The sequence below is a fragment of the Vulpes vulpes genome, chromosome 13, assembly GCF_048418805.1.
Source record: "Vulpes vulpes isolate BD-2025 chromosome 13, VulVul3, whole genome shotgun sequence".
Lineage (NCBI taxonomy): Eukaryota > Metazoa > Chordata > Mammalia > Carnivora > Canidae > Vulpes > Vulpes vulpes.
Window position 1 is genome coordinate 146,703,661 of NC_132792.1, and position 12,669 is coordinate 146,716,329.

Below are 12,669 nucleotides of genomic sequence, written 5' to 3' on the forward strand. Positions count from 1 at the left end.
CTCTGCCTCTCTCTCTCTCTCTCTCATAAATAAAGAAATCTTTAAAAAAATTAATCTTTGCAAACTTTTTTTTTTTTTTTTTTTGGTGATACTTACTTCAATTTAAGCAGAGGTCAGCAAGCTTTGGTAAAGAGCCGAACTATAAAAATTTTAGGCTTTATGGGCCATAGGGTCTCTGTCACAACTACTCAATTCTGCTCTTATAGCAGGAAGGCAGCCATAGACAATATTTAAACAAATGGGTGTGGCTGTGGTCCAATAAAACTTCATTTATAAAAACAGGTGGTAGGCTGGAATTGGCCTGTGGGCCACAGTGTGCCTAACTTCAATGTAAGCATATATTGCATCTCATAAACATCTACTGGTGTTCTACGAGTACAAAATATTTTCAAAAGCTTTCTATAGTTAATGCTGTGTTACTGTATATTTGGAAGTTGCTAAGAGAATAGATCTTAAACACTTTTCATCACACAAAAAAAATTGTAACTATATGTGATGATGGATGTTAACTAGACTTGTGGTGATCTTTTCACAATATATACAAATATTGATTCATTATGTTGTACATCTGAAACTAATGTTATATGGTAATTACATTTTAATAAAAAAAAGACTAAATTGTTTAGGCAATTAACATTATACACCACATTATACACCAGGCCTCCACATTATACACCAGAATATTGTATATGTTCTTGACTGTATTTTACTCTTTGATGATTTTAAGAAAAATATACCAGTAAGATGAGTACAGTTGACTCTTAAACTCTTGTGGGTCCATTTAGTTACACATGGATTTTTTTTCAATTGAGTACATTCCAGTACCATAAATGTAGTTTCTCTTGAGATTTTCCTAATAACATTTCTTTTCTCTAGCTTACTTTATTCTAAGAATACAGTATATAATACATATACAAAGTATGTGTTAACTATTACTTGTAAGCTTTCTGGTAGACTATCCATAAAGATTTTCAATTGAGTAGGGGGTTGGCATCCCTAACTGCCAACAATGTTCAAGGATCAACTATAGTTGGAGGTACACTGTAGGGAAAAATCAGCTTTCCATGATCAAATAAGGTCTGGAAAATACAACTCCAGACCCTTGCTACTCGGAGTGGTTCTAGGGTCAAGAGAAGCTACATCACTAAGGAGCTTGTTAGAAATGCAGAATCTCAGGTCCTGCTCCAGACCTGCTGCATAAGAATCTCCATTTTAACAAAATCTCCAGATGATTCATACTCACATTACAGTTTGAGAGGCACTATACTGGAAATATAACCTTTGTTTGTTATATGACCTGTGTGTGTGTGCGTGTGTGTATGCATTCTGTGTATACACACACGCACACACACATACACAGGTATTATAGATACAGATATATATTAGGTATTTTATCTTATTTCAGCTTATTCATTGTTATTAATAGATTAATAAAATAAATTTGCATTATAAAATATAGTATTTGTCAGTATAAATATATAAATATATTTATATATATATTTGTACATGTGAATAGGCAGAGAATTGCTATCATTGTGACTCTAAAGTTTTGTTGGGAGTTACTGTAGCTTTAGGGTACTTAATCTTTTCAGAGGCTTCTTAGATAATAATATGTTTTATAAATCATATTACTATCCCACATATTTCAAAACCACATTACTAATCTGAAACCTCCAAAATCAAAGATGAAAAGGTAACACCTGTCTAGGGCTGGCCTGTTTGATATATGACATCTTTTCACGTGTAATTCTAGAATATCTATCTCTAAATCACCAAAAATTTACCTAAAACTCCAATGAATCACAATAATTTATTTCCCTATTTCCTAATTTTTTCTTAAATGTTATAACTTAAATGTTATAAATTATACACACACACACACACACACACAGGAAATGACTGTTAAAACTATGCTTTGCAAAAACTTGAGAATTCAGGATTCCCACTCACCCCATTCCTCCACTGCTCTTGGATTCAATGAATCAACAAACATTTATTCAATACCCACTATGTGACAGGCCTTGAGGACAGAGGGTGAATAACACAGAAGAGTATCTGTTTTCATGGCATTTATAGATCTGCATAAATGAATAGCAAGTCAAAAAAGGAGATACTCTCTAGTTTGCAGTTTACCTTGATTTCATCAAGGTTATTTGGATTTTTCACTCGTCGGAAATAACTAGAGTTGATTCTACATGGCTTCATCCAGACAGGTTGATTCAAGTTGGGATCCTCTGCGAATATTTCCTCAAAAATCTCTTTTGTTAAATCAAAAACCGCCTTGAAAGAGAAAAGTAAAACAAAATGGCTGAGAATCCAAAGTTCAGACAACAGAAATAAATTCAAAGATTAAATTATCGTTCCATGTTACATACCTGTTTGTAGACTCTTTTACTAGTGCTTTCTATATCTAGACCCTTACTGGCACAGCCAAGCAGTTTTGTAGGAATGCTGATGCTATGAAGATCATGACCTAATTCTTTCCATTTCCAGAGTTCTTCTGCTGCATTATGTACCAGAATTTCTACTTCCTCTGTAGTATGTGGGACTGCCAATAGTGTTTCACATGGCTTCTGGGGAGCTCTTTTAGGTTCTGCCATTAGAGGTACAATTGTTTCTTCTGCTTTATTTTTGGGGATCTTGTGAGAAGAGCTCAAACCAAAGTCTTCATCAAACCAATCTTGATCATCTCCTAACACACTCAGGAACTCCCGGCTGATCTCAAGTTCAGCAAGTCTCTTCGCAAGTTCTTCCTGCCCACTGGCACCAAATACTGGACTCTCCTACAGAATTGGAACCATTCAGATAGACCACCATTTAGTGACCTCAGATCACTCATTTGGGTTTTTTTTTTTTTCTTAAAGACAAAGCAAATATATTATTTGTATATTTATTACTTCTCTATAAGCAAAATAAAAACAATATGGTGGCTGCCAATTAACAAGTTAAGAAAAAACTACCTGGTTTCCCATAACTGTGCTTACATAAGCCTTATACTTGAATTTTTATACAATGTTTATTGATTAGTTGTTTTTTTTCTTTTTGATTTATCATTGTTTTCTGAGGGACTTTTTTGTCTCTGGGGTATGTTAATGGTATACAAAATTTCTCACCTTTGGTGATTATCTGGCTCAAGTTACTCAAAATCATTACTTTTGTTCAAATGTCCATGGGCACCTAAGTAAGCTGATGGTCTGAGTATATGTCATAGTGGATATATTTCAGTTTTATCAGAATCAACATCACAACTGCTAATATCTTCAGGGTAACTATGACTGAGTAGCTAGGTGGACAAATTATTTCATAGGCAAAATGAACTGGATTGAGAACCACTGGAAAGCTCCAGGAAATAAATCTGTTCAGTGAATCCTGGAAGGGACTCTAACCTGCGGACAGCAAACAAGGGTCATCAATCCAGCATAAAGCTGCTAGTGTCTGTGACAACCCTATAGTGACCACTCATGACATAACAGAGGACAATTATACTTCAGACAGGAAAATAGCGATGAGGCCTTTAAAAACTAGTACTAGTGATTTTTATCAAATAACACGTCACAAAAAAAAAACTCTCAAGAGCTGTTAATTGACATTCTGTCTAGATAAAATACTTACAGGTCTGGGGCATATATCTGGTGAAGAAATCTCTTCTTTTTCATCTTCCAATTCAGACCTTAAGAAGCAACCTGGAGCAATTGATGACTGTTCCTCAAGATCTGGGGATAGGGCTTGGGGTAGAACTTTCTTTTGATCATCATCAAGAAGCTCTTGATTGCTAAGCTGGATTTTTTCATTCCTAGATTTTTTGATTTCTTGTAGTTGATTGACTGTGTCCTTCACAAAGACTGTTAGTAAACTGTCTGTCAGTAAAGAGACTCTTTCTAGCTGTTGCTCTGACTTTTTTTCCTCACTTTGAGTTGACCTCAGTTGGGCTTCCAATTGGTTCTTTTCTCTTGTTAAAAGATCCAGAAGTGGAGTAGAAAGCTTCTCTGACACCTCGGGATATAGGTTCTCTTCCCTTTCTGTAAACTGTTGTTGCTTCTTTGATTCTTCAGAAAAGGTATTATCTAAAGTATCGTCTTCTACAGCAATGGAGATCTTTTCTGTGGCACTAGAAACAAGGTTTTTGTTTTCCTGTGAACAGATCAGTGAATCCACTGAAGACTGCTGGTGAACATGGGCTTCAAGTACCCCGGAAATGTCCTGAATGTTGTCTGTTTCTATTTTAAGGCTTCTACCAAGTGAGGCTTCTATATTGTGCATACTAGATGGAGAATTCTCATAAAAATAATCAATTGCGTCCTTTTCTTTATCAAACTTGGAATCCACTGTATCTTTTTGTTCTTGATTATAGTATTGATACTGTCCATCTGAGTAAGAATCTTCATCTTCATTTATGTCTACATAGTCATCAAAGTTTTCTGGAATGTGAGATATTTTTTGAGGAGGAGCAAAAATACCATGTTTCTCTTTGCACACAAAGTATACAATGCCATCATATGTTCCATTGTTATTTCCTTCAGCTTTATCCAACTCTACTCCAGCCCAAAATCCTTTTGCAAAACTAGTCACACCTTTGAATCGAAGAGTTCCTGGCTGAACATTGCCAATCAACACCCTATCACCAATGTGGAAATCATGTAACTCATCTGCCACAGAAACTGAAACCAAGGAAGGGGTTTCTGTAACTCTCTGTTCATGCTCTACATCACTGCGCTCCTTACTTTTCATAAGTTCAGTAGGGGACTTGAGTTCTAACAGCCTCTCAGAGTGGACACTGCTCTGAACAGAAAGGCTTTTCTCACTGAGGCACTCACTGATTTCATCATCACTGCCAAAGCTAATGGCTCTACTTGTAGAGTTCCTGGTTGGCTGTGACTTGTCTCTGCAGGACTGAGAGTCTTTCCTGAGTGACAACAAAGATGACACCTCAAAGTCATCTTTGTACAATTCAGCTGAAATGTCTTTCTTGAAGGAAGACATTTCAAAATCTTCAGAGTATGGAATCTCTTTAGGAGCAAAAAGATGTTCTAACAAAGATAAGTCCCTTTCCTTTATGTTCTTTTGTTCCTGAATGTCTCTTTCTGATTGGATGTTTGGACTATGATCCATATCTTGATCTGACTCTTTCAACTCCTTTCTATGAAGATTTTCAATGGCTAATCTAACTAAGTCTTTCTGAACATTTATAGAATCTAAAGAAAGATCTTTCCTTGAAAGAATTTCAGATGAGTCTCCCTGTTCTAGGTCTAGTTTCAGTAAGACATCAGACTTCCTAGATTGTTTCGAATAGGCCTCTTCAATCACACTTTCTTCCACTTTTGTATAGTCTACTTCTTGTATTTCTGATTTTTGACTAGAGTCTTCCTCAACCTTGGCATCTGACACATCCAGAATTCTATTAGAGACATTCAATTCTTTGAGAAGAGGTAAGGAAGGTACGTTTTCCAGAGAATCTCCAGATTCTGCTCTAGTTCTTGATGATCTAAGAATTGGAGACGAAGTCTGGAAATGCTCTTCTGTTTGTCTATCCAATTCAATCACTTTCTTTGCATATGCAGACAGTGACCTTTCTGGTACTGATCTCTCGGAACCTGCCAATGCAGCATCTTAAAGGAAAAGAAAAAATCATATCAAAATTATTTAACCACAATCTTTTAACTTCGGGAATGAAAGGTTAAATAAAAGCTAAATCTTCATTAGGAAAAACTCTGGTCAATAAATATAACCTGTTTTGGTTACTGTATAAGGTAAGGTTTTCCTTTAAAAGAATATATTAAACCAACAATATCCAGAATAGAATGACTGAAAATTTAAATTTTGAAATAATTTCATAAGTGTTGTCTTAACTTATAAAGTGTAGAAAAATGTCTCTCAGTTTATGGAGACACTGATTTGCATGATCATCCTCAACCATGCAAAACCAGAACTGTACGATGGATATTATATACATATTTCATATAGAAAAACAATGAAGGAAGGAAGGGAAGTATTCTATATGTACTTCAAAAAGAATGAATTTTCCTGAGGAATTCAATTAAGCTCTCAAATGTAAAAAAAAAACACAAGAAAAAAGATAATTATTTCTGCAAATATAGCATTTTTTAAAAAAAGATTTGAGAGAGAAAGTGCTCAAGTCTAGGGGGAGGGGCAGAGAGACAGAGAGACAATCTTCAAGCAGACTCCCCACTGAGCGCAGAGCTTGATGTGGGGCTCCACTCCAGGACCCTAACCTGAGCTGAAATCAAGAGTTGGCTGTTTAACCAACTGAACCACCCAGGTACCTCAAATAAAGCACTTTAAGAGTTAAAATGAAGGGAAAAAAAGATTTGATGAGCTAACAAATCAAGAATTAAAAGTTTTGAATTCAAATCTGTTTTGTCATTGCTTCTAAGTAGGCTATTTTATGTCTCAGCTTTATTTCCTCATTGAATTATACTTTATTTTCAATAATTCTTATATTTCTTTGGATTAAATTGAAAAAATATATATGACCACTTAATTCTGAACAACAGTATAGGCTAAAAATATATAATCAGTTATAAAATCTGATTAATGAAACCAATGATACATTCAGCCATTTTAGAGTAATGCCTTTATGCTTCAGTTTTTATCATGAATTTGAGACAAAAAGACTTATTAACAAAATTTATATATAACCAAATCACTTTAAAATATCAAAGTAACTTAAAATCCCAATAATTACTATCTTTAAGAAATTCATTTTTTTTTAAGATTTTATTTATTTATTCATGAGAGACACAGAGAGGCAGAGAAATAGGCAGAGGGAGAAGCAGGCTCCATGCAGGGAACCTGATGTGGGACTCAATCCCGGGTCTCCAGGATCATGCCCTGGGCCAAAAGCAGAGCTAAACCGCTGGGCCACCGGGGCTGCCCTGTAGAGAATTTTTTTAAAATTATTTATTTATTTATTCATGAGAGAGAAAGAGAGAGGCAGAGACACAGGCAGAGGAAGAAGCAGGCTCCATGCAGGGAGCCCGACGTGGGACTCGATCCCAGGAACCCAGGCAGGTGCTAAACTGCTGAGCCACACAGGGATCCCCAAGAAATTCATTTTTTAATAAAAAAAAATACAGAGGTAGAATTGTGTAGGCATTTGCATAAATCCATAGTTTTTGTAGATACAGAATTATTTTTTTCTAGTTACATACCAACGTGTTCAGCAATGGACTCCAACGATCCTCTGGAGCGTTCTGATTCTGTTAGTGATTTCCAGTTCTTTGCAGTTTCAGATCTGAAACAGAAAAATTAATGAGCAGAAACAAATGTATTGCTGACATTACAATAACTAGTAACAAAAAGCCGTCAAGTCTTAGACAACTACTTCTGCTTCCGGGAGGTGTCCCATCCTGTCACTTTCATCAAGCCTATTTCTGGCCTTCATCACTCTCAGTAGATGATCTTGCTTCTTTAGTGAGAAAAACAGAGTCCACCAGCATGAACTTTCTTACTGTCAAATTTTCCATCTACAAATATATCTATATTCATAGCTATCCTTATCTGCCTTTCCTTATCTGCAGGAAAGAAAAAAGGGGGTCCTTCACCCTTATTCAAAGTTGACTGTTTGAACCTCTTTCTGCCTAAAATCTCACACAGTTCCACCGATCATTAATGGTACTCTTCAATTATATGTATATTCTCTTTCCTATCATCTTTAGTCCTTCAACTAATTTTTTCCTCTTAGCTTGTAATTATGCCATAAGCCTCAAAATTTTGCCCCTCTCTTATTCTTTAACAGGAAAAATTACATTCTTCATTTTCTTGCCTTCTCTTTATTTGTGAAGTTACAGTATTTGTCTTCTACTCTCTTTATAATGCCTTTAAATGCTATTTTATCCTATTTAGTACTTGGCTCCCTTTTATTCTCTCTGAATAAATTCAACCACCATCTTTATGCTGATCATCCCCATATATCTCACCCTGATCTCTTTCCTGTATAATTCCCCTTAAGTCAACTATGGGCACAATTAGTCTAAAATGAAAATTATACACTTCCCACAAAAGAATATCTCTAGTTTTCCATTTAGGTTAATGGAACTTTGACTCAAGCAACTACTTAAGACAAATCTGTAAGTCATTCTAGATTTCTCCTGCTTCACTATCTAGAACTTTAATTAGTCAAGTCTACTTAAATATTTTTTAAGTGTTTTTAAGGATAAATTCTTTTTGTTTAAAAATAAACTCTACTCCCAACATGGGGCTCAAACTTATGACCCTAAGATCAAGAGTTGCATGTTTCACTGAGCGAGTTAGATGCCCCTATTTCTTAAATATTTCTAAATTTATCTCCTCTGTTCTTATTATCACTGATTATTTGAGGTCTGGTTTAGACTCCTATTCTCCCTGCTTCCAAGCTTACTCTTTTCTATCTTTCCTTCATAGAGTAGTCAGAAAAATCTCTCTGAACACAAATGTGATTGTATCATTCCCTGGTTAAAATCCTCCAATAGCCTAGAAAATAAAACTATAAAACCATTCAATAGTATATTATGTAGAAATCTAAAAACAAAATGTAAAGTTTATAACAATGAAAAAATACACATAAAAATCTAAGCATAATAAGTCCTAAAAGGAAATACTGTTGACATTTGCAATTTTGAGGTAGTCGGGTATATAATTTAAGGCTTTCTTTTTACTGCTTCCTTCAGTATTCTAATAAAAATAATAATAGTAATTAATATGTAGTGCTAACTGTATGCTAACATCTGTTCTAAGTTGTCTTTTAACCCTCATAAGAAGTTAATTAGCCAGGTGTTATTATAGGGATATAAATCCCTACTAAAAAAAAAACAAAGCATAGAGGGATTAAATAACTTTCCTGACAAAGTTAAATAGCTAAGTGGTATTGAAGCCAGGATTCAAACTCAGGTAATGTGAAATTAATTATAATGAGTATACATTACTTTTGTAACAGACAAAAAAATTCCTAAATATTTTCTTTAAAAACCTTCAAAGGCTTCACCTCTTCTGAAAAGTAAAGTGGATACTACTAAGAATGACTGAGTTCAAGGTTTTCACAATTTACTTTTTATTTTTCCAGTCTATTCTAACTTTAGCAACATCCTATTATGCTTGGTTTCAATGATATACCAAGCTCCAGTGTGTTATATTGATAAAGGATGTTAGATAACACAGATTTTTGGTAGCCCATATTTTCTCAAGGTAGGTTTCCAGAAGTGGAATTACTGAGTCAAAAGTCACAGATTGTTTTTTACTTTTGAAACACTGACAAACTGCTTTTCAAAAGGTCTATAACAACTTACAATGCTACTATTTTCATTGCAACCACCAGATTTCAGAATTCAAAATATATTTTTAAATCTGGACCTTATACCATTTGATCTGATTATATCATACATAACAATTTTACTTTAGTGAAAATAAAAATATTAACCATTAATTTTACTTCTACAATTTCACAGTTACTTAAAAGATAGCTCTACTAAAAAAGTCTTATGCTTTTCACAAACTTTTCTCAAAGAAGGCAGAATATAGATAAGTTATCACAAATTTCTACCTGTGTAACGGGAGGGGCTTGATCTTGGGTTTTTCAGAAGCTGAGGAGAGTGTTTTAATCTGAGGCTTGGCTGTTGGTGATGTTTCCAAATCTCGGCTAAGTTCTGCTTCAGTTTTCTTAATGAATTCATCATATGACTAAGTTTAGAAAAATCAGAGGAGTCACTATACAGAATTTTAAAAAACTATTTTAAATTAGAAAATAGTATATTTTATGATAAAATATTCAAACAGTGAAGAAGATATAATGTAAAAAATCTTTCTCCCAATATCACATCATTCCCTAGAGTGCTATCAATAGTTACTCATAGAAAAAAAAAATAGTTACTCATAGATCCTTCTTAAAATAGTCTATGTATAATAAGCAAAATGTGTGACTATAATCCTAAATCAATTAGGAAATGACAAAGTCTCCACTCTACAGACATTTAATACCTATGAAGCAATAATTCATCTACTATATTTCTTAGTTTTCTGGGTTAAAATTCCTACTTTTACATCACTATTTGAGACTACATCTGTTCTGTTTAATGCTGTATGTTCAATACCTACTCAGTGTCTGGTCCCAAACAGGCTATCACTAAATATTAAGAATGAATGAATGAATATACACATGCTACTCAATTGCTATAGATCCCTAACACTTGGGCTAAAATCCCTACTTTTACAACTTTCACTATCCATATTATCTTCCTCTGAATTCTGATGTAAGAGCTATACTTACATGAATGTAGTTGATTTATTACATTTGTGATTATATAAAATCCAAATGATTTTGTATATGAAATGCTATATATTATGTATTTCTCCAACATATTCTGTAATTCTAAAACCTAAATACAGAACTTTCTCTTGTCTGTAAACCACTTAATAAAATGCTGAATGACATGGATTCTATGGCACTTTTCTAGAGATCTTTCTGGTTGGCATATCCATTAATGAACATTTTTGTGCAAGGCTTTTCAATCTAAGCATTTCATTTAATTTTCAATGGCACCTCATTACCTACACTAGTGCTTTTAAATCCTAGGCCCCATCCTAGATGAATTAATACTTCTGGGAGTGAGCCTGGATATTCATATTTTTCAAAAAGCTCCTCAGTTAATTCTAATGTGTGGTCAGGTTGAAGACTGCTGACCTGAAGTCCAAACTCATTTGATTCTAAAGTCCTGAACATGATCTTTATTTTTAAATTGTGTTTCCCACTACTTTCCAACATGATCTTGCTAGTATGGCCATTCTACCTTAGTCACTTTTCTTACTTCTAAACATCTGTGCAAGTTACAATCCCTGTTCCCTTCTCTATATCGTGTACCTATGTAAATGTCTATTTTCTCCACATCTGTTAACAGCCTTATTTTCCATGTGGAAGATAGTGTAGCATAATGGTAAGGGTACAAAATTCAGAATTAGAGATATATTAAAATCCTAGCTTTACCACTTAAGAGCTGTGTTCCTGAATACCACTAATCTCCTTGAAACTCAGTTTCCTCATCTGTAAGAAGGGATAGTAAAGCCATACCTTGTTGCTTAAGGATAAATGAAGAATATGTGTGACGTTATTAGCTAAGTTCCTGGTATACAAATAGGCACTTAAATATCTGATGATTAAACTAATATAGGTAAGAGGAACACATATTTGGTGTGACCACAACAAGGACCATTACAGGGACAGAAATACTGGCTAAACATAACAAAAGCTTTCTAACATTTGGAGAACCTAAAGTCCAACAATGATATCAACTGCCTTCAAAATCTGAAATTTCTGATTACTGAAAGTGTTCATATAGAAGCTGAATGGTCTTCCCTGGTAACTCCATGAGAAGGAAATCTTGTGAGGAGCAGGAAGTTTAAACTGATTCTATGATCAATGTGGCATTTAAGGAACACTAGGCTGGCAGAAGGTATACAAGCAACAGGGAAGCAACCAGAGACAAGGACATTCCAGAGGCTATGCAGAGAGGTCATGAGGCTCCAAATAGTGTGATGGCAGTTGGAATGGAAAATGACAAGCAAGAAGATTTATAAAAAAAAGAATTAATGGGACCCAGTGATCAAATGGATAGGAGAAAATAGAATAAGGAACTTATCAAAACCAGGTTTCCAGCCTGGGATAGAATCAGGAAAGGCTGCTAAAACTTGGGAGAAGAGTCAAGTTTATAATCATCATTTTGGAGCCATTCAAGTAGTACAGAATCACTTTAATAAAGTGCTTAAAAAACAAATTGTTTTTAAAAAGGTAGTAATAATTTCAATAGCTAGAATTATTAATCTTTTTTTTTTAAATAGAATTATCTAATGATTCTTTGCTTCAGAGGGCATGGATATAAATCTTTCATAGGCCTAATAACCTTTCTTATTCAGGAAAAAAATCTTTAATACTTGATTTTAATATTTACTTACTACTTCATAAGATTTATTATTTTAATGTTTAATATTTTAAGCAAGAGTTTAGATAGCCAGCCTCAGATTTTTTAAAAAGAGGTTAAAATATGTACCAAACTAATACTGAAAACTTCTAATCCATTACTTTATTAACAATATTAAAAACATTTAGACTTTACATATACATTAGCCTTTATATTAAACCCTCTTCCTACTATGTCTAACCTCTAATTGTTTGATCAGACTGGCTTCTTGGGCTTTCAATCTTTCCTTCTGCCGTTTTCTCTGTTCCTTCTTCAGCTGGTCCACAACTGATTTCCTTTTCCGCAACTCATCCTTTAGGGCTCTGATTCTACCTTCAATGTCACTTTGGTCAGATGTTGTTTCTGAAAGAGATACAAAATCTTTTATTTAGCTTTAACTCAGAATAGTTTTTTTTTTTTTTAAGATTTTATTTATTTATTCATGAGAGACACAGAGAGAGAGGCAGAGACACAGGCAGAGGGAGAAGCAGGCTCCATGCAGGGAGCCCGACGTGGGACTCAATCCCGGGTCTCCAGGATCATGCCCTGGGCCAAAGGCAGGCGCCAAACCGCTGAGCCACCCAGGGATCCCTAACTCAGAATAGTTTATTTGGGGTACCTGGGTGGCTTAGTTGGTTAAGTGACTGACTCTTCATTTTGGACCATGTCATGAACTTGTGATCCTGGGACTGAGCTCTAATTCAGGCTCCCAGATCAGCAGGAAGTC

The 12,669-nt window shown here is 34.5% G+C and overlaps 1 protein-coding gene across 4 annotated transcripts in view; it reads right to left on the bottom strand.

Annotated features, from left to right (window-relative positions):
* The window catches only part of CEP350 (centrosomal protein 350), a 149,648-nt gene that overhangs the window by 18,501 nt on the left and 118,478 nt on the right, over positions 1–12,669 (bottom strand). For all 4 annotated transcript variants that reach the window (XM_072733260.1, XM_072733261.1, XM_072733262.1 and 1 more), the window contains 6 exons: positions 12,145–12,305; positions 9,536–9,672; positions 7,170–7,252; positions 3,613–5,606; positions 2,376–2,783; positions 2,134–2,280 (listed from right to left, as the gene is read on the bottom strand). In XM_072733260.1, the coding sequence (XP_072589361.1) occupies positions 2,134–2,280; positions 2,376–2,783; positions 3,613–5,606; positions 7,170–7,252; positions 9,536–9,672; positions 12,145–12,305 (2,930 nt within the window). The remainder of the gene's footprint in view (positions 1–2,133; positions 2,281–2,375; positions 2,784–3,612; positions 5,607–7,169; positions 7,253–9,535; positions 9,673–12,144; positions 12,306–12,669) is intronic.